This window comes from Ambystoma mexicanum, chromosome 11, assembly GCF_040938575.1.
Source record: "Ambystoma mexicanum isolate Mex_15411 chromosome 11, UKY_AmexF1_1, whole genome shotgun sequence".
Lineage (NCBI taxonomy): Eukaryota > Metazoa > Chordata > Amphibia > Caudata > Ambystomatidae > Ambystoma > Ambystoma mexicanum.
In genome coordinates this window covers 1,018,080,133-1,018,104,081 of record NC_090934.1, presented here as the reverse complement: position 1 = coordinate 1,018,104,081, position 23,949 = coordinate 1,018,080,133, and the positions used below count along the sequence as shown (strand labels likewise).

At 48.6% G+C, this 23,949-nt stretch overlaps 1 protein-coding gene and 1 long non-coding RNA gene across 2 annotated transcripts in view; one reads left to right on the top strand and one right to left on the bottom strand.

The window, feature by feature from the left end:
• LOC138504051 (uncharacterized) overlaps positions 1 to 6,839 on the bottom strand; it is an 88,706-nt gene extending 81,867 nt beyond the window's left edge. Inside the window, exons 1-2 of the long non-coding RNA XR_011279760.1 lie at positions 6,741 to 6,839; positions 6,061 to 6,155 (exon numbers count right to left, since the gene is read on the bottom strand). This is a non-coding gene — a long non-coding RNA (uncharacterized lncRNA). The remainder of the gene's footprint in view (positions 1 to 6,060; positions 6,156 to 6,740) is intronic.
• A 34-nt stretch (positions 6,840 to 6,873) lies between these two features.
• Positions 6,874 to 23,949, top strand: part of CORO2B (coronin 2B) — a 425,059-nt gene continuing 407,983 nt past the window's right edge. The window contains exon 1 of the mRNA XM_069624239.1: positions 6,874 to 7,272. Coding sequence (XP_069480340.1) covers positions 7,258 to 7,272 — 15 coding nt within the window. The 5' untranslated portion in view covers positions 6,874 to 7,257. The remainder of the gene's footprint in view (positions 7,273 to 23,949) is intronic.

The following is a 23,949-nucleotide window of genomic DNA, read 5'->3' as shown; positions in this document are numbered from 1 at the left end:
AGCCCTCATGGGGCCAGTCCTGGTGCCTAGGGCGCCAGGCTCATACACCATGAACAACAATGTGCTTGGGAACTACTTTATTGTATTGTCAGCCAACATGGAGGCATCCACATAGCTTGGTTCCTAAGAACCAAGCTATGCGGTCTAGTGTTTTGGGTGTGGCAGGCCTGGAACAACTTTCCCTGGTACTACTTTACCTGGGCTATATAAACCACACCCTTACTGCAGAACATGCTTCGTGTTACTTTGTAGCTTGCAACGTGACGCTCACCGTGTCCAGCTATTCCTTCAAACCTCGGAGAAGCAGAACCTGCAAGGAGACAAAAGAAACATCATTAGCAGCAGCATCTTACCTGCAGTCTTCATCTTTAAACACTCACAGCTACTGAGAACAGCTTCCTCGAATCTGCACGCCTCCTGGACAGAACGAGCTGAAAGAGGAAGATGGAGGCAACATTAAAAGAAAGCTGTAGAGACATTTACAAATTACGAACTGCTCAAAAGGCTTACCTGGCTGGTCGCCTCTTGGCTGGCACCACTCCAGACATTCCACTCACGCTGAAGAACACCGCGACCTACAAGGAAGGAAAACACAGGTTAGCAAAGGCAAGACTTCGCAGCACTGTGCATAGCGCTTACTTACCGCATCATAGCGCTCTTAATGCGCCATCATTTACCAGCGGGGCTCAACCAAGCCAGTTCGCCGCGCTGAAGCTCCGCTTACCTAAGGGAGAAAAAAATAGACATTTTAAACAAAGAAAGGCATGCAGGATAGCAACAAAACAAAAGAAAATCAATAAGACCGACCTGAACAATATCAAACGGGCCGGCGTCAGTGAAGTAACTGGACCGCACTTGCCCATGAAAGACAAGGCACCCCTGCAAAGAAGGCAGGACGGAGAGCACGCCTAATTCTACCACAAGGCAGAACCTTCCCCGCAGACCACATCAGGGCAAAGCTGAGAAGCATACCAGCGAGTAACCCAGCTGGGTGGCATCCCTGTGGATACCAGGTGAGCGTAACAACTTCAGCACAAAGTACTTGGTTTATTTTATTTATTTATTGATTATTTACAAGGCACCTATACAATACATGGTGATTTAAGGCACCACAAGAAAAAAGGAGAAGGGGGACAGGGAGGAAAGCAACAATAGCGGTCCTACCTGGCATTGTGTCATTCTGATTGTACAAGTGCAGTAACATGAAGTGCAGGAGGAGGGGAGTGTTGGGGTGTGGGGGGGCGGGGGTGAGTGCCGGTCATGGCGGAAGGGATAAAGCTAGGGTGGTAGGGGAGTGCAGGGCAGAGTGGAGGTAGGCAAGTTTGGGGGAGGAGGGGAAAAGAGGGCCCCTAAGGCTAGGCAAGTGCTAAGGGGAGACCAGGAGGGCAAGTGCAAGGGGAAGCAGGGAGTGCAAGGAGTGAGGACCACATGCTAAGTGCGAGGACGGCGGCGGACCAGGCTCAGTGGGGAAGCACTCCCGCCAGGCTAGTCAGGGGAAGGGGCCCGAAGGGCAAGTGCTGGTTAGGGGGATGGGGGGAAAGAGTCTGGGATACTGGTGCCTGGGACAAGGCAGCCAGTCAAAGCAGCAGAGGGGGTCATTAGCATGGGAGGGTGAGAGGGAAGGAAGAAGAAACAAGGGTCTTGAGAAGCTTCCAGAACTTAAGGAGATCTGGCACAAGCCTGAGAGGGGCAGGGAGGCCATTCCAGAGGGAGGATCCAGTCGAAGAGATGAATCTACCCCCACTCTCGGCTTGGAAAAGCATCTGATTTGCAGAGAGTCAGAGCTAGAAGACGAAGGGCTCTAGCTGGGATGTATTTGAGAAGAGAGGGTTGTATGTAATGGGGTCCCAGGCCCCAGATGGCCTTGTGGATGATGCAGAGGGTCTTGAACTTGATCCTTGCAGCCACTGGGAGCGAGTGGAGAGATTCTAGGGCTGGAGAGATGCAATCCTTGGGCTTGAGGGTAAGGATAAATCTTGCAGTCCTATTCTGGATTAGTTGAAGGGGACAAAGGGAAGATGAAGGGTTAGGATGTTGCAGTAGTCAACCCTAGAGAGGACCAGAACTCTGGAGACATTGAGTTTCTGCACTAAATGAGGAAAGGGAGAATACCTCTGAGGAGGTGCAGCTGAAAGTGGGGCTTCTTGGCAAGCTCAGCGATGTGAAGAGAGAAGGGGAGAGAGAAGTCAAAGATGACGCCACGGTTTTTAGCCTCACAAGATGGTATGGGGAGGGGACCCATCACTGGCGTAACGGGGCACACCTGCACCCTCTGTGGTGCAGGGGTCACCTGCACCAGATGTGCTGAGAGGGGGGGGGCTCCCTTGAACAAAAAAAAAAAGTTATTTCTGTTACAGCGTATCAGAAACAATTTCTTTATGAAGGTAGAGTGACTACAAAAAGAAAGTATTTCTTTTTGAGTCCGAGGGCTCCCCCACCCCATGACAGGGAAGCCTCTAAGCTGGTAGCCTCCATGTCATGGGGCGGGGGAGCTCTCTGACTTCAAAAATAAATAGTTTCTTTTTTAAGTCACTCTGCCTTCATAAAGAAATGATTTCCATTATGGTTCGGTCCTTAACGAAAATAATTTCTTTATGAAGTAAGAGTGACTTCAAAAAGAAAACATTTCTTTTTGAATTAATAGGGCTCCACTCATGTGTGTGCCTGTATGGTGAAAGGGTACACACTTAAATCTAGGCCGGCCCAAAGTGTGGCGCGACCCATGATTTGTTGTTGAGTTGCACAATTAAATGTATGGGTGGCTGCCTAGGTGTGCCTGTATGGTGAAATGGTACACATTTAAATGTATGGGTTGCTGGGTGTGCATGTGTGTATGTTGAATGGTGTGTGTGCTTGTGTTCAGGGGCACAACAAAACCTACATTTTGGGGGGGTGCTTGCCCTTCAAATGTTGGGAGGGGTGCTAAATTCACAGGCGGTGGGGGAGGGACAAACTTATTTATGTGGGGCATCTAACTTCTTTATGCATTTGAATGAGAATAATATAGTACATCTTCAATGTTACAAGCAGTTAACTCTCTCCTTGAAGTCTGAAAGCACCTACTTATGGACTGCTGTGAGAATAAGCAGTTTCCTGTCCCCTCTCTACACTTCCAATCACTTCCCTGGCATGCAAGTACTAAACCCAGATCAAGATTTCAATTGCCTAAAGAATTATGCATTTGAATGCAGGTACTAACAGTGAAATGCGTTATGTTAGTAATTTCTGGGCCTTAACAGTGAAACGCAGGTGCCATTTAACATCTGTGTCCTGTTCTGTCCGACAACGGCTCTGTAGGTCAGTCAGGTCGAGTCAACATAGCACAAAATGTTAATGAGGTGGGGGCTGAAGCCCAGCCAGCTCAATGGTGTTGCGCCACTACTTGTGTTTAATCCCCTGGTTACCTATTGCTAAGCTTCCTTACTCATAGACCTATTCTTCCTCGTCCCAGTACTTGTGTATGAGGCACTTTGACTCATACACAAGTACTGGGATGAGGTAGAGGGGCATGGCGGTAATACCTGGATTAGTTACCTGTAATCTTCATTACTCCTAGTCCCACTCTTCCTCATCCCAGTACTTAGCTATGTTGCAAGGAGCCTCATAGGGACGTAGAGGTAATTCTGGGCAGAGAAGCTGATTTTCGGGGTTGGGGCAGCGGGTCGGAAGGAGAAGGGATGTTTGGGGGTTTGGGTGGGTGAAGTGGGGGGATTGTGTGATAAATTGTAATGGCCATCCATGTCCAGGCTAAGGAGTATTGCTATGTGGTATTGGTGGCTAGAGAGGCATTTTGGTGCAGCCAGTCTAGTAATTTCTTAGTTTGACTGGCCTTTTTTTAACTGGGCATCTCTGATAAAGAAGTCCTGCTAAGTATAATTACCTGGCTAGTCTCGCATTTGGGTGCTGCCAGTGTAGCCGTTTCTTACTGCAGATTTGTATATTTTTCAGGGCATCTCTGATAAAATAACCATGATATGTGTTATTGCTCCGACTGGTATGTTGGTGCAACCAGTCTAGGTATGTCTAAATGTGGCCTGGCATGCTTTACTGTAATATGTTATTACGTGTCTAGACTGGTCTACATTGTGCAGCCAGTTGGACATGGTTTAATTGTGGCATGGCATTAATAGCAAAGCATTATATTAATTAAAGCATTAATGTTCCTGTGCACGGTTGGTGACTTTCATGTTTTGGATTTTTAGGTGGGTGTTACCCTACAAAACAATTGCAAACACTCTGACCTTTTAGCCAATTGTTCTGCATTAAAACACATATTTATATCTTTCTCCTAGTGTAGTGTGCGGCGTATCCCTGCAGCAGCATGTTCATGAATATTGCACAAGCGTGGTAATCTAGGCTGGCCCAGAGCGTGGCGCGACCCATGATTTGTTGCCGAGTTTGGGTAGGGGGGACCCCTCAGCATGGCTCCCAAGGGGGCCCCCAAATTCTGTGTGACGCCACTGGGACCCATGGAGGGTGGCCAGAGAGTAGGAGGGAAGGAGGGAGCAGGGGTCCCAATGAGAAGGATCTCTGTATTACTGGCATTAAGGCAGAGGTGGTTAGCAGCACACCATACCTGAATCGCAGTCAGACAGTCAGGAATGAGAGAGGAAGAAGAGGAGGAAGCGGAGGGAAGCTTGACGGCAGAGGCGTTGCTGGGGGGGGCTGAGGGGGCTATAGCCTCAGGTCTTTTAGCTGTAGCTCAGGGGCTATAACCAAAAGTCCGGACATTAGCATAGCCCCAGATTTTTTTCCAGACCTAGCAGCACCCCTGCTTGAAGGAGAGCTGCGTATCATCCGTATAACATTAGAAGTGAGGAGAGAAGGTGGAGATCAAGTGGCCCAGAGGGGCACGGTAGATGTTAAAGAGTCACGGCAAGATGATAGAGCCCTCAGGGATGCAGCAGGTGGAGCGTGAGGCGGAAGGAGAGAAAAGGGCCCAGTTGAATCTGGGAAGGTCAGTCAGATAGGAAGGAGGTCCACCAGTCTAGTGCCAGGTCTGTGATGCCAAGGGTATCGCAGAGCCGATTTATAAGGATGGCACGATTGACCATATCAAAAGCAGTGGAAATATTGAGAAGGATGAGAACGGAAGGAGAGTTTGCATCGAGATTTGGCAGGGACGTCAGAAGGCAAAGAGCACTTGCCTCAGGCACACGGGTTGGATCCCTTAAAGCAGGATTACTTTAGTCCAATCACATGTGGACTTTTGCCTTTAAAAGAAGGGGTCTCCCACTCTTTCTTTAATTTACTTGGGAACAAACACCTGAGGAAGAATTTGCTGGCCCTCTGTTTATAGAGTTGACTCTCCAAAGTTCTCTGTGGGGTGCGGTTGCTGGACTGAAGATCTTCTCCCTGGGCTTGTGCTGATTTTCAGGGTACAAGTTGAGGGTGCATGTGGGTTCACCGCATACGGCCGCTTTTTACACAGAGCGGATGCCATCCCCAATCAGTGTTGTTTTTGAGACCGGCATGCAGAAAACAGCTTGTTTGGTCAAGTGTTCAGCCACCAGGACTTGAACCCAAGTCCTCAAGCACTCGAAGCACTCACCCACAAAACCACATGAAAGTGTCTGCAAAGCCCATGTCTTGCATTGGTATTTTCCTTTCCAATCAATATAGATTTGGGGGTTTAAAAGGTGTGCACCATTTATACTTTTCCAGCAGTGTTATAGGGAACTCTCCTCGAGTTGGGTATTTTTCAGGCATTGATGATTTGTTGTTGAAATACAATGCGCATTTGTATTCTGCATTTTCTTCTATTAGGAAACGCCATTTGAATTCATTTGTGTATTACAGTTTAAGATACGTTCAGTCCCTGTATGTATGTTAATGAGCACCCCCATATTTTCGAGACGTGAGCCCCGTTATTAGCATTTGAAGACCTGTGGAATTGCTTACAGTTACTGCCTCAGTACCTTTCCGATAAGCTGGCTTTGCTTGGATTGCACTTTAAGGCAACGCTGCAGCAAAGGCACTTTGCCCAGTCTGGTCCAGGGCACATCGCAGCTCTTACATCCTTGGAATGTGCAGTCACATTAGGTATGCATGATTACTTACCGGAGATCTTCATTACTCTTCGTCTTGCTCTTCCTCGTCACAGTACTTTCCTTTGAGGTACCCGTCTCTACAAATGATTCAGCTCACTCTGTGGGCTATACAAAAAATAAAAAATAAAAGCCTCACTCCTGACACTGTAATATTAATAGTGAGAATGCAAAGACTGGAGGTGAGTTTATTATGACTCATTTTGTGACATCAGTCTCTGTGATACAAATGTTGATGCCCAGGGCACCACAAACCCTAGGGACTGTCAGCTGTCCTCTCTTGGAACTTAGGTTCATGCAAGCACACATGTCATCATGTCCCATTCCATTTGGGCGACGCAGGTCCAGTCCTCATTTTAATTTTTTGCATGCTGGGATCTGTAGTCCTGGATTTCCGCATTATAAACTCACACACACCTAAAATGCAAAGCTAAAACTAAAATGGAATGGGGCATGTTTGCGCCAATTACAGCTCTTCCGTTTCCTCGTGTCACGCGTAAGTCAGTCCTATATTTAGCCTGGCTTTCTGGGACTTGCAGATTTTGCCTGTCCTGCTTTAAATTCAAGACTACAAGATCCAGAATGCCAGGTGAAACCACCACACTGGATGGCAAACTCACTCAAGGCACGGGACATTTTGTACGTGCTGTACACGCGACCTCTCTAACAAAGCCATCGTCTTGCGCCCAGTACCTCGTCCCCAGTGCACAACACGCTGACGACCCCCGTCTCCCGGCACCCTGGCTCCAGCTGCTCTGCCTGTGCCCCCTTCATGAGGAGCCAGCATCCCCGCTGAAGGGCTAGCTGCCATCGCCCACAGCAGCACCAACTAGAAGCTCCGAGGACGGCTTAGTGTGGCAGAGGAGGCGGGGAGAGGCAGTGGGCGGGGAGAGTCGGGGGCGGCGCCCTGCTCTGTGCCCACTGATGCTCGGCCCTCTGCTGGGGAGGAAGAGAGGGGAGACCTGCGAGAGCCGACGTCCTGCCCCTGCATTCTGACACGCCGGTGCCGGTGCCCCTCCCCCCCCGGCCGGGCTGGTACCACTCCCGGCCAGCATCCTGACAGACTGGGAAGCCTCCTCCCGCACGGGTCCTTTCCCTGGCACAATCCCTCCCGTTGCAGCCATCTGCCGCAGCCTCACGCGTGGGCATCCCTGCCCAGCCAACACCTGCATCTTGGCACGCTGCCACTCTCGCCCTGTAGCGCCTCTGCATGACTGTCACCAAGGTAAGGACGCCGAGGGGCAGGGTGGGCTCCGCGTGCCTTGGTACTGCCGCCGCAGAGGCACAGGGTGAGGGGCAGGCGACTGAAGCTGTCCGGAACTTGCCGGCTGCGCCTCCTTGCAGCCCCGCCACTGCGCCCCGCGGGGGGGGGGGGGCGCTAGAAGGACTCTTAATGTGATGGAGTTCAACTCTATCCCGCGTTGGTCCTCCTGGCTCCAGAACACAGCCTCCGAGTTTAAGGTCAGAGGTCATTGACAGCGGTACAGCACCATACAGCGGGCAGCTAAAGTCGCGTGGAGGTTGGGCTGTGATGTGTCTTACAGCAGCACTCTGCACGTCTCCCGGTGGGGGGTTGTGACTGTGCTGCAGTCTACACATTTCAGAGTTAGGGGTTATGCACCCACCCCCCACCGGGCTTGCCACTGGCAGAGAGTTGTATGATACTTTCCTGGGTTCCAGACTGCACCACCCTTATTTGTCAGGGGTCATGCTTTCCTAGAGTCCAAATCTCCAGTCTGCACATCTTTTGGGGGGGTGGGAGGGAGCTGTGTTACGTTCCAAAGCTCCAGTCTGCACATTTATGAGGAAGGGGGGGGGGGGGTTATGTTACTGTACTATCCTCAGCTCCAGTTTGCCCACTTAAGAGGCGGGGGGGTTACTATGGTATGTTCCACAGCTCCAACCTGCACACTTTAGAGGTAGGGATTATGCTTGGGTAGATTCCAAAGTTCCAGTCTGCACATTTCAGAGTCGGGGCGAGGGGGGTTTCTATGGTATGTCCCACAGCTGAAGTCTGCACCTTTCTGAGGAAGGGGGGTTATGCTATTGTACTTTCCTCAGCTCCAGCCTGCCCACCTAAGAGGCGGGGGGGGGGGCATTACTGTGGTATTTTCCTCAGCTCCAGCCTGCACACTTAAGCGGCAGGGGTTATGCTTTGGTAGATTCCAAAGCTCCAGTCTGCACATTTCAGAGGCGCAGAGGGGGCGGGGGTGCTGTGCTACGTTCCACAGTTCCACTCTGCACATTTCAGGGGGGGGATGCTGTGCTACGTTCCACAGCTCCAGTCTGCACATTTCAGGGGGGGGGGGTGGGGGTGTGCTGTGCTACGTTCCACAGCTCCAGTCTGCACATTTCAGAGGCGCAGAGGGGGCGGGGGTGCTGTGCTACGTTCCACAGTTCCACTCTGCACATTTCAGGGGGGGATGCTGTGCTACGTTCCACAGCTCCAGTCTGCACATTTCAGGGGGGGGGGGGTGCTGTGCTACGTTCCACAGCTCCAGTCTGCACATTTCAGAGGCGGCGGGGGTGCTGTGCTACGTTCCACAGTTCCACTCTGCACATTTCAGGGGGGGGGGTGCTGTGCTACGTTCCACAGCTCCAGTCTGCACATTTCAGGGGGGTGGGGGGGTGCTACGTTCGACAGCTCCAGTCTGCACATTTCTGGGGAGGAGGGGGAGGGGGGATTCTATGGTATGTTCCACAGCTCGAGTTTGCACATTTCTGAAGGGTGATTATGATGTTGTACTTTCCTCAGCTCCAACCTGCCCACTTAATAGGCGGGGGTTATGCTTTGGCAGATTCCACAGCTCCAGTCTGCTTATTTCCGAGGCAGGGGGTTATGCTATGGTACATTTCGCAGCTACCCTTTGCACATTTCAGAGGCATGGGGTTATGGTACTTTTTGCATCTCCAGTCTGCATATTTCAAAGGTGAGGATATGCTGTGGTACATTCGACAGTTCCAGTCTGCACGTGTTGGATGCAGGCAGGTTATGCTATGTGCCGTTCCACAGCTTCACTCTGCACATTTCAGGGTGGGAGTATATGTTATGATGTATGTATAGTTTGTCTTCCACTTCCGAACAGCCGTCTTCACACTTCAGGGGCAGGGATGATGTGCTATTCTATGTTTTGCAGCGCCAGTGCCTGATATTGCATGTTGTGTTAAGCTGTGCAATGTGTTTGTGGTGAATCAACTACCGGGGCACCAGTGGTCCAGGAATGAATATCGGATTCTAAACCATCAATCAGCCCCACACCTTTAGTACACCAGACGGTATCCAAACAGATTGGAAACGCAAGCACATTATAAACCTCCCTGTCCAATATTGGTAACGCTGACGGAACGGCAGGCGTATCTCCGGGGATTGTTGGTTAATTGCAGCACAGCGAAAATACAATTATTATCCAATGATAAAAGGGACTGTCCAGACAAGGTTATATACAACATCTACTTTTGTTATTATCACAACAGACAGTTCTAGCAACACTACGAAATACAAACCACCTTGGAATGCAGCGGACAGACCGTTTCAATGAAGGAAAAGGTATGCACTCTGGATACTGACGAGGGTAGTCGGTATGGATAAATAATCGCAACAGTTTAAGGTTACTTGGCTTCAGCACAAAGTGAGCAATGATTCTTAAAATGTCTCTAGGGGCCTTTAGAGCAGGACCCGCGGGACAGAATCAAAATGTACCTTGTGCTCTTGGAGCTCAACAGGATCGAGTCGGTTTCAAGGTTCTTTGCAGCTTCTGATAGAGTTCAGGGAGAGAGCTGCAGGTATCAGACGGCAGGCAGTTCGGCGAGAAAGGCTGGATGGACGGCTGCAGGCTCTCCTACTCGACTGCTCAGGAATCGTTGTCACAGTTCTCATCGGTGGTTCTGAAGCACTGGACGAGGCGTCTCTGGCGGCGTTGGCGGCTGAGGCGTAACAGTCAGGGCTGCTGTTTCATCTTGAGGGGCTCCACTGGCTCAAAAATTTCCTTTAAGGCGGATGTCTGTAGATGCTTGTCGATGCACTACTCCTGGCTTCTTCACTGGCCTTGTCATCCTTTAAGGCAAACGGCCCAAAGCTGAGAAGTGTGTTGCAAACAGCTACCTTGTCCATGGTTTTGGGTTCAGGTACTCTCTGGCACCTACCACCTAGGAAGCTGGCTGCAGAGCCTAGAAGGGCACTCGCTGTGTGCTGGCTAGGTACCGGATCTGGAGCTGCTTGGAGGATCGTCTGGATTCGGCATCTTCCTCTGTTCCCTGTGAACTGGATAGTCCAGCCCCTTTGATGAGCAGCAATCACCCTCGAGATGGATGGGGATGCAGATCTTACTCATTCACCAAATAATAGAGCCGACTCAGGAAGTTGACACACCAAAGACTGTTTTAATGTCTAAAACAAAGAGCATAACGAACATCCACGCAAACGCTTGAACTTCAAACTCAAAGCATTTAAGAAAAAAGCTGTACTTTTATAATCAGAATGTGTCATCACTGACATCTAACCTACGTGTTAGCGACGTCATCCTACGTGGCAAACTACAAAAACCTAACGGAGGGAGTGATTGGCTCTAAGTGAATATCTAAGTATATGATCCATACTAAGTGTAACTATGTGGTTGGTTACTTAACATCAGGTGGGCAACTAAGCCCTCCCCTAAAAATGACCAATATGAACATCACTAAATACACAACGTCCCATTGGTTTACACCCTATAGGACCCTTGAATACGCAGGTCCTCTACAATTGGTTGGCACTCTATCCATCTTCAGTACTTTTCCACCTACATTAGCAGCCTACAGGCTGGTCGTCCAGATGCTGGTGAGGTTGCCTTAGCTGCCCACCAATTAGCATATCAATCCATCACCTCAGTGGTCTGCTGTTGTCAATTAGGCCTTTGAACTTCATCCTTGAGAGTGTCCTAGCTCTGAGAAAATTAGGGAGTGAGAGGCACAGTTTGCCTTCATGTGTAGGTGTGACCATCTCGTTCATCCAACTTCATGCTTCCATGTGACTAGAGACCATGAAATCGAGCCTTTTTGTGTATTTTATATTCTGTTCTAATAGACCTCTAACGTCTTCCTTGTTGTATTCACTCCTTCTGGACAGGAGGTTTGTTTTTCACACGGTTTTGTATCCAAAGTCAGTCTACTCCAGTTTGATAAGACCTTGGCTTCTTGGGGCTCATCCAACCTCGCCTTTCTGAGCTCCACTTCTGTAATTCAATGTCTGCTTTTTAAACTGCGACACACTGAACTGAGGCCCTTTTTGCGAATGTCCAACCTGCTTTAATATGTTTAGTGGAAACATCATAATTCTCTCATTCCTATGTATGTATACGTTGGCGCTTGCCGCAATCTATTTTACTATAAGCTTAGATGTAGCTTCACGATTACTTTGCTGCTTGCGTTTATTCTGCATCTGTACACGTGTAAAATGATTTCATATCTTCATCTGTTTCTTCACCTTGATCCCAATATGTCACTTATCCTTATTGTTTTCTTGATGCCTTTATAGAATATCTGCATTATCTGATTACTGCATCCTTTTATTTACTTGATCTTCAGCTCCATAGAACATATACTTGGTAATAGCTAGTAATATTACCATTCATCTTTGCCTTTTATTGGTTCTGCTTCTTCAGGAATCTCATTCAGATGGCCATCATATTTTTTTGGCTCGCAAATCTTCTTAGGTACTGGCCCCTTTATTGGTACTGGACTGAGTCCATATTCTGCTCTTTGTCGATTCAACTCTTCTGTATATGTCTCATACTCTGGTTTCCAGCATACAGGTAAAAGGGGCAGGTCAATTGAGGTCGGAGTACTTGGCTCCTTCTCTACACCTGAGAGATGTTTAGGGAGTTATCTTGCTTCCCTCTTGGAGGTCTTGGCCTTCGTTCACTGGCGGAAGCTGTAAGGCAGACTGTACCTTCAGCCAGGGTCCAATGATGAGTTCTTCTCTCGGCTTCTGGTGAAGCCTTCAGAAGATCAGCCAAAAGAGGGGCTCAGCCCTCTTTTAAAGCCAAATGGACCACAGGGATTGGTGTAGGCTAAGCCTACCTTAATGAACCAATCCTGGGTCTCCACCAACAACTTCTGTATGCGTGAGGTCATAACCAGATTGCTTTGCAGCAGAAAAGGTAAAGATGTAAAAACATGTAATACTAAGTCCCACCCATCTGCCTGTCTGTTGTGGATCAAAGGGTCCCTCTTATTAATGGATCTCTCTGTGGTTCCTGATTAAAGTGGCAGGTCTCCCTTGAAGCTGCTGCTAGACCAGACTTTCTGGCTCTGCCAAACCACATACTCGTACCTTTTGAATGGGGTCCCCCTCCGGCGATGACTACTGTAAACAAGCAGCCACAGACGTGACATTTCACTGTCAATTGATACTGAAGGTGGAAGCTGGCATCAGGTTGACACAGTGCATATGAAAGGGTTTTGGGGGTTTTCTGTCTCCTTTGTTAGCCTCTGCTGCCAGGCCCCATGTGGGTCTGTTTGAATTAAACTTTGATTAGTTTGTGAATGCTGCCACCAGCTAGGGGGTTCAACAAAAGGACAGGGTAAATTCATGGAGCCTTTGTTAGTTAATTAGGCAGGCCATGGAAGGGGGAAGGTTTGGCTTTCCCCCTTCTGGAGAGGAATCGTGTACTCCACCTGTCAGATCCCAACTTAATATGACAGGGTGGACTGCCCCTATCTCCACTCAGAGTACACAGGTCTCTGTGTATGTTGTGCAGTGAGCATAGGAAAATGTTTGTGAATTAGCCCAACACATTTTCCAGAGGTTGATCTACCATCATTCAATTTCATTTAAAATTTCTATAACAAAATGCCCAGGCGAGAGCACACCCACTGTGCAGATGGTCGAATTCCTCAGTGTTATATGCCATGTTCCACAGATTCTACTGCGGTGTATCTGAGATATTGTTATGTGGAATAGGGAACTCCCCATCCTAGCGTTCTAGGATTTGTGAGGACCTGCGGCAAAAGACCAGTGGGACCCCCTAATGTAGAAATGTATTGACATTCCCGGAAAGGACAATTCTGAAAACTGACATCATGATGACTGACCTCAACCTTGTATACTAGTCTAGTGCATCACAGGACAAACAAGAGACAACTTTGTGCATGGGATTGGAGCAAGATACACTTTGAGGCTTTTTCGAAAAGTGTACACTGAAAACCTTTTGGCAGATAAAGTCCAGAAAGAGAACCTAATTGGCCCAAGATCATATGCCTTACGGTAGTAGCTGGGATTTAAACACAGATTGCCATTTAAACCTTTCTCTTACCACCTATCTTCTCAGCTCTAGTTTGTATAAAACACCAGTCTGATGAACTTATAAATCCTCGTACTAATACAAGTAGTGTTAGTGTAACTGCATGCTCCCGATTCAGAATGGAAGTATACAACAGAATGCTAAGTACTGTAAGACTAATCATTCTCCTCTTGGTTCTGTGACTTAATCTCAACCCTTCAAGAAACGCAAGCTGCAGCTTGTAAGCATGCACGATGTAAAGAAAGTGTGAGGATCCACCAAAAAGACATTTTTGTTTTCATCCTTCATATAAAACGAGGCAGTTTAAAATGGGTAAGATGCCATTTTGTGCCTCCGTTTATGTATCTTGAGAAAAGATGCAGATTTCCCTCAACTGGTGGAACCTTGGGTGGGCCAGGGGGGCGGGGCTTTCAGATGCAAAATCCCTCATCTTTTTAGCAACCCATGGAAGCTAAATTAGAGGATTTGCCGCCATTCAGAGCTGACTAGGAGCTCCCCTTTCAACGGCGCAGACACGTTGAAGGATTTGTTTGAACCTTTGTTTGGGGTGTGGCATAAGGCACACAGCATCCTCTTATTTCGGGTTTCGGAGGTGAGTGGTGGGGGTGGGGCGGGCTGCGATGCCCTGGTGGTCGCGCAGGCAGCCCATGCCTTCCACCGGCCCCGCGAGCAGATGGAGACTTGGGTTGCACGTCCCGCCCGGCCCTTACCTTGTTGCTGCGTCACTCGGGACCAGCAGAGCCGGCTCCTAGTCGGGGAGACTCCAGGCCTCGTGGCATGAGTTCTCCAGGGCTGGCAACACAGCAGGACACCGCGCGAGCTGGCAGCATGCTGCAGTTTTAACCCATGGGGGCTGCGCCATTCGCAGCATTGCCCCCTCCAGGCCGATGCAGTGGGGATGGGCAGCCTGCTCTTCCTTCCCGATAGGCTTTGCCCCCTGGCAGGTGTGTGGCACGGGTCCAACTGGTCCTCTTCAGACCCATAGTACCCCCATGTGCTGTGGGGACTCCTCACCTCTGAGAGCAAGTGCGCCTCCTTTTATTACTGCCCGCCGTGGGGTATTATTACCCACACTCAGATACTATCAACCACACGTGTGTGCACTGCAGGCCTGCCCTGTTACCACCTCCCCAGACTATTACTTCCCACAACGGATCGCAATGCCCACCACAGCATACAGCCACCTTTTATTTGGTTTTTTATAACGCACCTAATACCGTACCTGAGTTTGGTTTCTAAGCGTTGATCCACGGTTCAAAACTCAGTTGCTCTGCGTGGTCTTACTTCCAGGTCCAGCGCGTTGCCCCTGTCCTGTCCTCCGTTCACTTCGATTGTCTTACTGTAAACCTAAGCCTACAGTATCGCACAACGTTAATACTCTCCATTGTGATGTTACAGCCCCCAGAGTAGAAGGGCCTCAGTACTCATTTTGAGGTATTAGCAGCAATACATGGGACTGGCTAACCTGTGTTTGGGTGACAGGTGAGGTTCCACTTGAACATGGGATTAGCCTCCTGTGTTTGTGTGGGTTGTGGCGTTGCTGCTCTCTTGCAGTGGCGTTCGTGTTTGGTGTGGTCTTTGTCTGGTGAGTTACTTTTTTTTGTTGTCTCTCAGGGAGATGTGGTTGAATTGAGCTTTTGGCTGAGGTGCGTGCAGTCTCGTGGTTGGTTGTGTTGTCAGGGTGTTTAGTTGGTGTTTGCGACATTACAGGATTTGGTTTTGTTGTTTGGTTGCTATGTGTAGTTGAGCAGGCTTTCGCTCAGGGGTGGGGTGGCAGACCCAAGGCCCTGGCGTGGCAGGCCAGAGCATAAGGCAGCATTTGTTTATTTTGGATGTTAAGTTTTCCCGTTGTGCATTTTATCAGTTAGTTTGGTTCTGAATGGTTGTTAGGTAGGTTGAGTGTTGGATGGGTCTTGTGTTTGTTAAGGAAGGAGGTGTGTAGTATTATGCATGAGTGTCCAGTGATAATGTCGCTTGGAAACGCCAGCTCCTGACACTTGATGTCTGCACTTACCCTTGCACTTGCCACAAGCTGGCCGCACTTTTACCTATTGTCTTATTTCTTCTATTTATGTGTATTGTTGATCCCGTGTACTGCACTGCCCCTTCTCTGCACTTGCGCGATCTCAAAGTCACCTGGCCTAGTAGGATCATTGTCTCTGTCTTACCTCTGTTCCCCCTCCGTTGCCTGGTCGCGCCTTGAAACACTTGTGTACAGGCGCGCTATAAATGCCATATCCTATCATATTAATGGCCACCAGGGGGCGACGATTTCCCCAAAAATGCAACCCGGTTAAAATCAAGCACCTTCCCCAAATATTCTATGATGGGAGTTTATAATATAAAATGATACCCCTCCTAGAATATTTGGGGACTTTATTTTAGGGGTCAGGGAAAAAAAAGGTCGCCTACTTGGTGACTTTTTCCAGGCGACATTATCACATGGAAACCCTGCATGCATGCATGCGGGGTGGAATGTGGAATGTGTGCTGCTGGAGATTCCGGGAGGGACTGTTGGTCAGGGTGAGCTGGACTGATGCACACTCCCTGTGTTCTGCTCTCAGCCTGAATCTGGGACTGAAGAATGAAGTACACTTCCTGTTTGTGTACTTACCGTCTCCCGCCTGGTTACCGAGTCTTGGTCCCAGGGCTGGATGCTTCAGGCACACTTAAACATGATTTGTAGGATAGTCCCGGTGTGGGGCAATTATAAAAAAGCTGCCAAAAACAGCGACCGTGAAGAGATGGGCAATATCCGTGGTCACTCATTCTGAAGCCCGGTTGGACTTCATTGCCCGTTTGGTGGCATTCACGTAACCAGCAATAACGCCATTTGTAGTGCAGCGAATACCTCTATGCAAAACCAGATGTTTTTCACACCTGTGTATGATATGATCGTTTATTTATATAGCGCCTACACACAATGTGTTTCAAAGTGCTTCAAAACCCTTAGGCTGATCTGTACAACGAGCGGTATTTCCAAATACCGCCTGTTTCACCACTGCCTCTAAACTCGTGATAGGGGCCCCTGCTTCCATCTTGGAAAGTTACTGTCTACCCTGTTTCTTTTATTATGTGTCTTGCATGTTGGCTTCCAAGCACTTCCCAGTGTCAATGTTTTTATGGTGGTCAAAATGTCCGACCATGGTGGGATGGCGTTAGCAGTTGACTGCGCCACCAGCGTCTCCCAAGTTGCTAAAGGACACGCGAAAGGACCGCCCCTCTCCCCCACCCTCCTTGCATACCACCCGCTCTCCAATAGCTAAAAGGTGGACAGTTAAAGGCCAATGTCTCCCCAGGAATGCAGCAACGTCTAGAAAAACAAAACGGAGCATCACGTCCATATGGCCTTCCTGCCTGCTCAGTGCCGGGCCGAATAAATAAATAGTCTGCTGTGGAAATACCTAGGAGAAAAGTATGCTCTAAAACCGTTCCAAGATGTCTCCCGGTCTGTGGGCCCATTTGTATATCCTGTCCAGGCAAACCCATTGTTGTGGGAATCTGGAAGGCCCGTGGACCCTTCCCTGCTGAGCCGGTCAGCACAACACATCCACTCGCAGCCGGTCAGCACAACACATCCACTCGCACAGACTGAATTAGGCTTACAGGAAAAGTAAGACCTTGCAACTTGACTTGGGTTCACATTAGGCTGCAACCAGCTCGTTGTTATTAAGGGTAGAGGGGGTAAAGGCCCCGTCAGGAGGGAACCCACTTTCCCCTCCCCCAAGATGGCTGCCGGCTCAAAGGTACTTTCAGGCAATTCATATGGGTTTCTTCATACCTCCCTGCCCCGGTCCAACCTCTGGTTCTGTATTCATTACTTATAAAAGCGGGTTTGCTTAAACAACAGTAAGAGGCCAAATAAGAGCTAATTGACCTACCCTTTTTAAAAATTATTTATTCATCACAAATATTTAGTTGCTGCGCTTTACACCGGGCTGTGCAACACTTGGCTCACCAGATGGTCTGCACTGCAACTCCTACCAGCCCTTCCCAGCATAACCGATCGTGAGGGATCATGTGACTTGTAGTCTGAAATATCTGGCGTGCCACAGGCTGAAGAACCCTGTCTTAACTGGTCAAACATTAGCAGGTCACCAACTAGGTGATTATGAACTCTGGACACAAGTATGTTCTCGTGCCTTAACCTGTTAGGTGACCAAATGAGAGCTTAATGCCTCCTGAGAAGTTGATGTTGCAAAGTAATACAACCCAATTCCCCAAACCTCTCTGCGGTTATACCCATCTAGTTCACAGCCGAGCAATAGCTCCTTCTGTGGTAGGTGGGTGGGAAGCCAACTGATGCCCCCACCAGAAAGATCTTGGCAACACTCATGGTCCTCAGAGCATTGGCATCCCGGGGCAGGAGACATTTCCCATCATCACCCGCCTTGAGAGAGAGAGACAGCAATATTGCCTTAGGAGGGGAGATCCTGATGTGTTTGGGTCCTCCTCCCAGCCAAGTAGAAGCCTGCATCCGTGATGGGGGAGTGTTGTGGAGTGGAGGACCCTTGTGCACCTACAGTGTCAATCTACACATAGTGTATATACACAGAAACTTAGATGCAAAAATGATGACACTTGCAGACACTGAAAGACAGCACAACTTGGCTTGACATTAAAACAGGCTGCAGCATCCTGCTATTATTCTGGCGAGAGGGTCACATTAACAGGGAGGAAAAGAACCACTTGTATAGAGCACCTGCTTTTACCTGCTTCCAAGATGGTGGCCACCTTAAGAGCACATGGGGATTTTAACATTTCTGGGGCAAATGCCCCATTTCTGGATCCAGCCAGCATTCCCCATCCAGGCCTGCCTCTTGTTCTGCTTTCATAACTTCATAAGTAGGTTCAGGTTCGCTCGACGTGTTGAACAATAGCTTGTGACCAAGTCAGAGCTTCTCGATGCACTGATCTCGCCACCCTCCACCCGCTACAAGTGTCCGGACTTGTGGGGGGAGGTGGGACCTCATCATGCCAGGGTGTTGTCTCTCTAGATCACCCCACCTCCCTGGCTGATGCCAATGATGTCCCGTGGCCCAGCGTTTGGTGCCCACTCCCTGTGGCATAGAAGCCTGTGTCTAGGGGGCGCTTCCCCAGAGAGAACCTCTGGTGAGACTAGCAGTGGCTCGCAGAATGCACCTGCACATGTTTTAATCCTGCACTTTATAATCTTCGCATCCTTAATATTGGTACTCGTTTCATTCACTTTTTAAGCAAGTTGGTGTCATGAGCCATAGAACGTGTCCCTTTTTGACTTCCTGGTCTCTGTCACAACAGGGCTTGCACTCCTTGGTACTTCTAACATGGCCCTCTAACATGGTACGCGCTCCACGTCAGACGTAGGTCATTCTACAAAGAGACCATGCCCCGCGCGTCTCAATGCTACCGCTTGCAGTTGCTAGACGTGTGCTCCGTAGTTCGCTGTAACTAATCTCTTGTTTCCTGGTTCCCGGACCCTCGATTTCCCCCTCTTCCCTTCCTCCCTCCTTACTCTGCCTTGATTCCCGGATCTCGTGTACCACCTCGGAGTACACCTCCCTCGTTTCCTGGACTTCCCGGAGACCCAGAGTACTCCTGGACACTGAACGCACGCTGGAACCAGAAGAGGCTCGCGCGGGCTTGTACAAAACCCGATCAGGTCGCAGGAAGGCTCCTTCCAAGAATTCCTGCAAGGATAGAACTCGGGTGAGAAAGGGGGAAATCCGTGACAGTTGGGTGGTTTCTGGTGATTTGCAGCCAATAGGAATGTTATGGCTGCTGGAGATTTACCAACATACAGGAGACTAGGTTCTGTGTGAAAATATCTCCAGGAAAATGTAGTCGTGTGAAAAGATTTTAAAAAATGTACGGTAAGAAAGGTATTTGTAAGTACACAAAAGTACAAGGTTGTAACCCTTCCAATGACCCGAACTTCAATCACTTTAGCTCTAATTACAATCCCCTCACCCTAGCTCTAATTACAATCCCCTCACCCTAGCTCTAATTACAATCCTCACCCTAGCTCTAATTACAAACCTCACCCTAGCTCTAATTACAATCCTCACCCTAGCTCTAATTACAATCCTCACCCTAGCTCTAATTACAATCCCCTCACCCTAGCTCTAATTACAATCCCCTCACCCTAGCTCTAATTACAATCCCCTCACCCTAGCTCTAATTACAATCCTCACCCTAGCTCTAATTACAATCCTCACACTAGCTCCAATTACAATCCTCACACTAGTTCTAATTACAATCCTCACACTAGCTCTATTTACAATCGTTACCCTAGCTCTATTTACAATCGTTACCCTAGCTCTATTTACAATCGTTACCCTAGCTCTATTTACAATCGTTACCCTAGCTCTATTTACAATCGTTACCCTAGCTCTATTTACAATCGTTACCCTAGCTCTAATTATAATCCTCGCCCTAACTCTAATCCTCGCCCTAGCTCTAATTACAATCCTCACCCTAGCTCTAATTACAATCCTCACCCTAGCTCTAATTACAATCCTCACACTAGCTCTAATTACAATCCTCACACTAGCTCTAATTACAATCGTTACACTAGCTCTAATTACAATCGTTACACTAGCTCTAATTACAATCCTCGCCCTAACTCTAATTACAATCCTCGCCCTAACTCTAATTACAATCGTTACCCTAGCTCTAATTACAATCCTCACATTAGCTCTAATTCCAATCCTTGTCCTAGCTCTAATTACAATCCTCGCCCTAACTCTAATTATAATCCTCGCCCTAACTCTAATTATAATCCTCGCCCTAGCTCTAATTATAATCCTCGCCCTAACTCTAATTATAATCCTCGCCCTAACTCTAATTACAATCCTCACACTAGCTCTAATTACAATCCTCACACTAGCTCTAATTACAATCCTCACACTAGCTCTAATTACAATCCTCACACTAGCTCTAATTACAATCCTCACAGTAGCTCTAATTACAATCGTTGCCCTAGCTCTAATTACAATCCTCGCCCTAGCTCTAATTACAATTCTTGCCCTAGCTCTAATTACAATCGTTACCCTAGCTCTAATTACAATCCTCACAGTAGCTCTAATTACAATCCTTGTCCTAGCTCTAATTACAATCCTCACCCTAGCTCTAATTACAATCCTCACCCTAGCTCTAATTACAATTGTTACCTTAGCTCTAATTCCAATCCTTGTCCTAGCCCTAATTCCAATCCTTGTCCTAGCTCTAATTACAATCCTCACACTAGCTCTAATTGCAATCCTCGCCCTAGCTCTAATTGCAATCCTCGCCCTAGCTCTAATTGCAATCCTCGCCCTAACTCTAATTGCAATCCTCGCCCTAACTCTAATTGCAATCCTCGCCCTAACTCTAATTGCAATCCTCGCCCTAGCTCTAATTACAATCCTAGCTCTAATTACAATCCTCGCCCTAGCTCTAATTACAATCCTCGCCCTAGCTCTAATTACAATCGTTACCCTAGCTCTAATTACAATCGTTACCCTAGCTCTAATTACAATCGTTACCCTAGCTCTAATTACAATCCTCGCCCTAGCTCTAATTACAATCCTCGCATTAGCTCTAATTACAATCCTCGCCCTAGCTCTAATTACAATCCTCGCCCTAGCTCTAATTACAATCCTCGCCCTAGCTCTAATTACAATCCTCGCCCTAGCTCTAATTACAGTCGTTACCCTAGCTCTAATTACAATCCTTGTCCTAGCTCTAATTCCAATCCTTGGTCTATCCCGAACCCTCGCCTCACCCTAACCCTTCAGTGTGCTGAAGCATTTAATTTGCATGCGCCTCAATACAAAACGCCAAATAAATGGAAAAGGAACTGGGAACCTAGCGCACTCCCCCATCACCACCTCACCACAGTTTGCATAGCCCTTGCCCAACCATAACCCTCGCTCTAATCCTAGCCTTAGCCTTGCAGTAACTGCAACTCTTACACTTTCCCTAAGCCCTGTCCTGCTCCAACATCACCAGCCCTCTCTATCCCTAACCCTTTAACCATTACTCTTAGCCCTAGCTTTACTAGAACCCCTACCCTAACCCTGGCTCTAGCTAAACCCCAAGTTCACCAGCCCTCCACAACCACCCTGACCCTAAGCCTCACCGCCAGCCTCATTCTAACCAACATCTTTACTCGGACCCATCGCCCTACCCTTAGCCGAACCCTAAACAGGCAATCGCAAGCCTTCGAAACCCTATCGCTTCCCTTCACAGCACTGCACGTTTGGCTACTTTTTTGCTTGGTGCCTTTTTCGCGCAAAGGTATTTTCCCCATTGTTGCTGGCAACCTTTTCACTGGAGGCCGGCGACTGGGCCTGGTGGGGCTCAAATCACTAGATGAGAAAGAGGGTAGCGCCTACAGCAACAGCTGAGGGCCCCCCCTACTTTCCACACGTTCTCAGTACTTGGCCTCCACCATCTCTCATTTCTTCCAAAATGCTGCAAGCTGAGGCTAGGGGCGTGAAGGTGGATGTTTGGAGCAGAGCTGCAATGCGTGGTGTTCATCAAAGCTTCTGGGGGGGTCTCTTTTTCTGCTGTTTCATTCCCTGGTTTTCCTTGAAGCTGTGATTTGCAAATCTATTCTCCGAGAAGGGGTTCCCAGCAGCAGCAGTTAAGTGTGTCTTGGGGGCAGGCTTACCTGCGGTAACCGCCTCCTTCATGAAAAGTGCTAATGTTAGGATTGTTACTTGTGATGGGCCAAGTAGTGCATTAAGCCACAACCGCAGCTCACAGAACCTGAATTGTTAATTTTGAAAAAGTGATGGCCATCCAAATACTTCAACAAAGCTGACTGCTTGTTTGGCATACAGATGAAGTTTGACTTCTTTTTCACAACTTTCTACAATCTGAAACATGCTGCAAGGTTGTTTTAAAAAAAATAATGCCCTTGTATGAATAGTAAAACCAAGCCACAGCAGGCTACACAGCCATCTTGAGTTGTTCCGGTGTCTCGGCTTCTGTTCCAGCCTCCTTCCCCAGCACACTGCCACTTGCAGCTCTAATTTTATAGAAGCAAAGCAACATAAGTGCCAGAATGCAGAGGAAGACGCAGGGGCGTTGCTAGGGGGGGGCTAAGCGGGCTATAGCCCCTGATCTTTTGGTTGTAGCCCCGGATAGAATCTCAGGAGCTACAGCCAAAAGACTCGCTAGCCCCCAGTCCCAACAGTTCCAACATCAGCATAGCCCCGGGTCTTTTCCAGACCTAGCAACTCCCCTGGGAAGACGGAGCCATGGAAGCGCCACTCACGCCTGATAGACGGCATAGCTTGACCTTCGCTGTCGATCTCCATGCACTATGGAGAGAGAGAGAGAGAGTCCCTTTTTTAGCACCTTACACATCTGGTAAATACGTCAGCCTGCAACACACACTATAATAGTATTTCTGCTCAGCTCTTTGGTGTGGAAATACAGTCGACCCCAGTTGTCCAATGTCATGCGTGCCCAGTCAAGGTTTTCCTTTGCATTGTGGGACCTGTAGTTCTGCGTTTATAGTAGAATTGGCATACAGTGCGGGTGCAAAGGAATAAGAAGCCCGAGACCTGTGTGAGGCAGCAACTCCCTGCACGAGAACAGCCACATAGAGTAACTTTGCGTAGCCGCGGGAAAGCGGATGACCAGAGGCCGGTCCTGGCTTTTCAGCCAATACCACTTTACGCTTCGAGTCCTAGGACGAATCCAATAGGCCATGCTGAACTAGAATGCCCAAAAAACATACTACTGTCGGTGGAAGAGCCAGGGCTGGGTCAGACATGGCATTGCGCCGCTGAGCTGAACGCTACTGGCATCTGTGCTAGAAAGGGGTACTCTCTCTGCATTTCCATCTGGCCGCCCAATTCCCAGCGTTGGATTCCCTGCACACACATCTGTAGCTCTGCACATGCATGAAGAAATGAAGCTTCACTACAGGGAGCACAATGGCATCCGGTAAAAAGACCTAACTGGCAGGTACCCGCCCATCTGCCATTAGCTCTACACCTCTGCATATGAGCTGCCATGAGTGTAAAGGAAGCGGTGGCGTAGCCAGCAGCCGCTGGCCTTCAACCTAGTCTTGCTAGGAGGGACTACTATGCGGCCGAGCAGTCCAATATATACCGCGCCCCCCCCCACATTGCTAGATGGGGGCCTCTCATATCTGCATCCCTAAGGGTTCTGGCTAAGATATGCCCCTGGCAATAGCTTAGATTGGCGTAGACTGCTACCTACCCTCCATCTCTGCTGCGCCGTGGGCACGCGGGATTGGATCCAGTAGATGGACGTTTGCAGCAAGTGCACCTGTTGCTGGGATTTATGGGCAGCACGTTGCAAAGAGCCCCGAGTAGTCCTTCTCGATAGGTGGCATGATTGTCTGATGTCAATGTCCACCCCCTGAAGATGCGAATCTGTGATTTGCAGATATCTCTCTCTCTCTCTTTCTGGCTCTTTTTCTGGCTCTCTTTTTCTGTCTCTCTCTTTTTCTCTCTTTCTTTCTCTCTCTTTTTTTCTCGGTTTTTTTCTCTCTTTCTCTCTTTCTCTCTTTCTCTCTCTCTCTCTTTTTCTCTCTCCTTTTCTCTCTTTTTCTCTCTCTTTTTCTCTCTCTTTTTCTCTCTCTTTTTCTCTCTCTTTTTCTCTCTTTCTTTTTCTCTCTT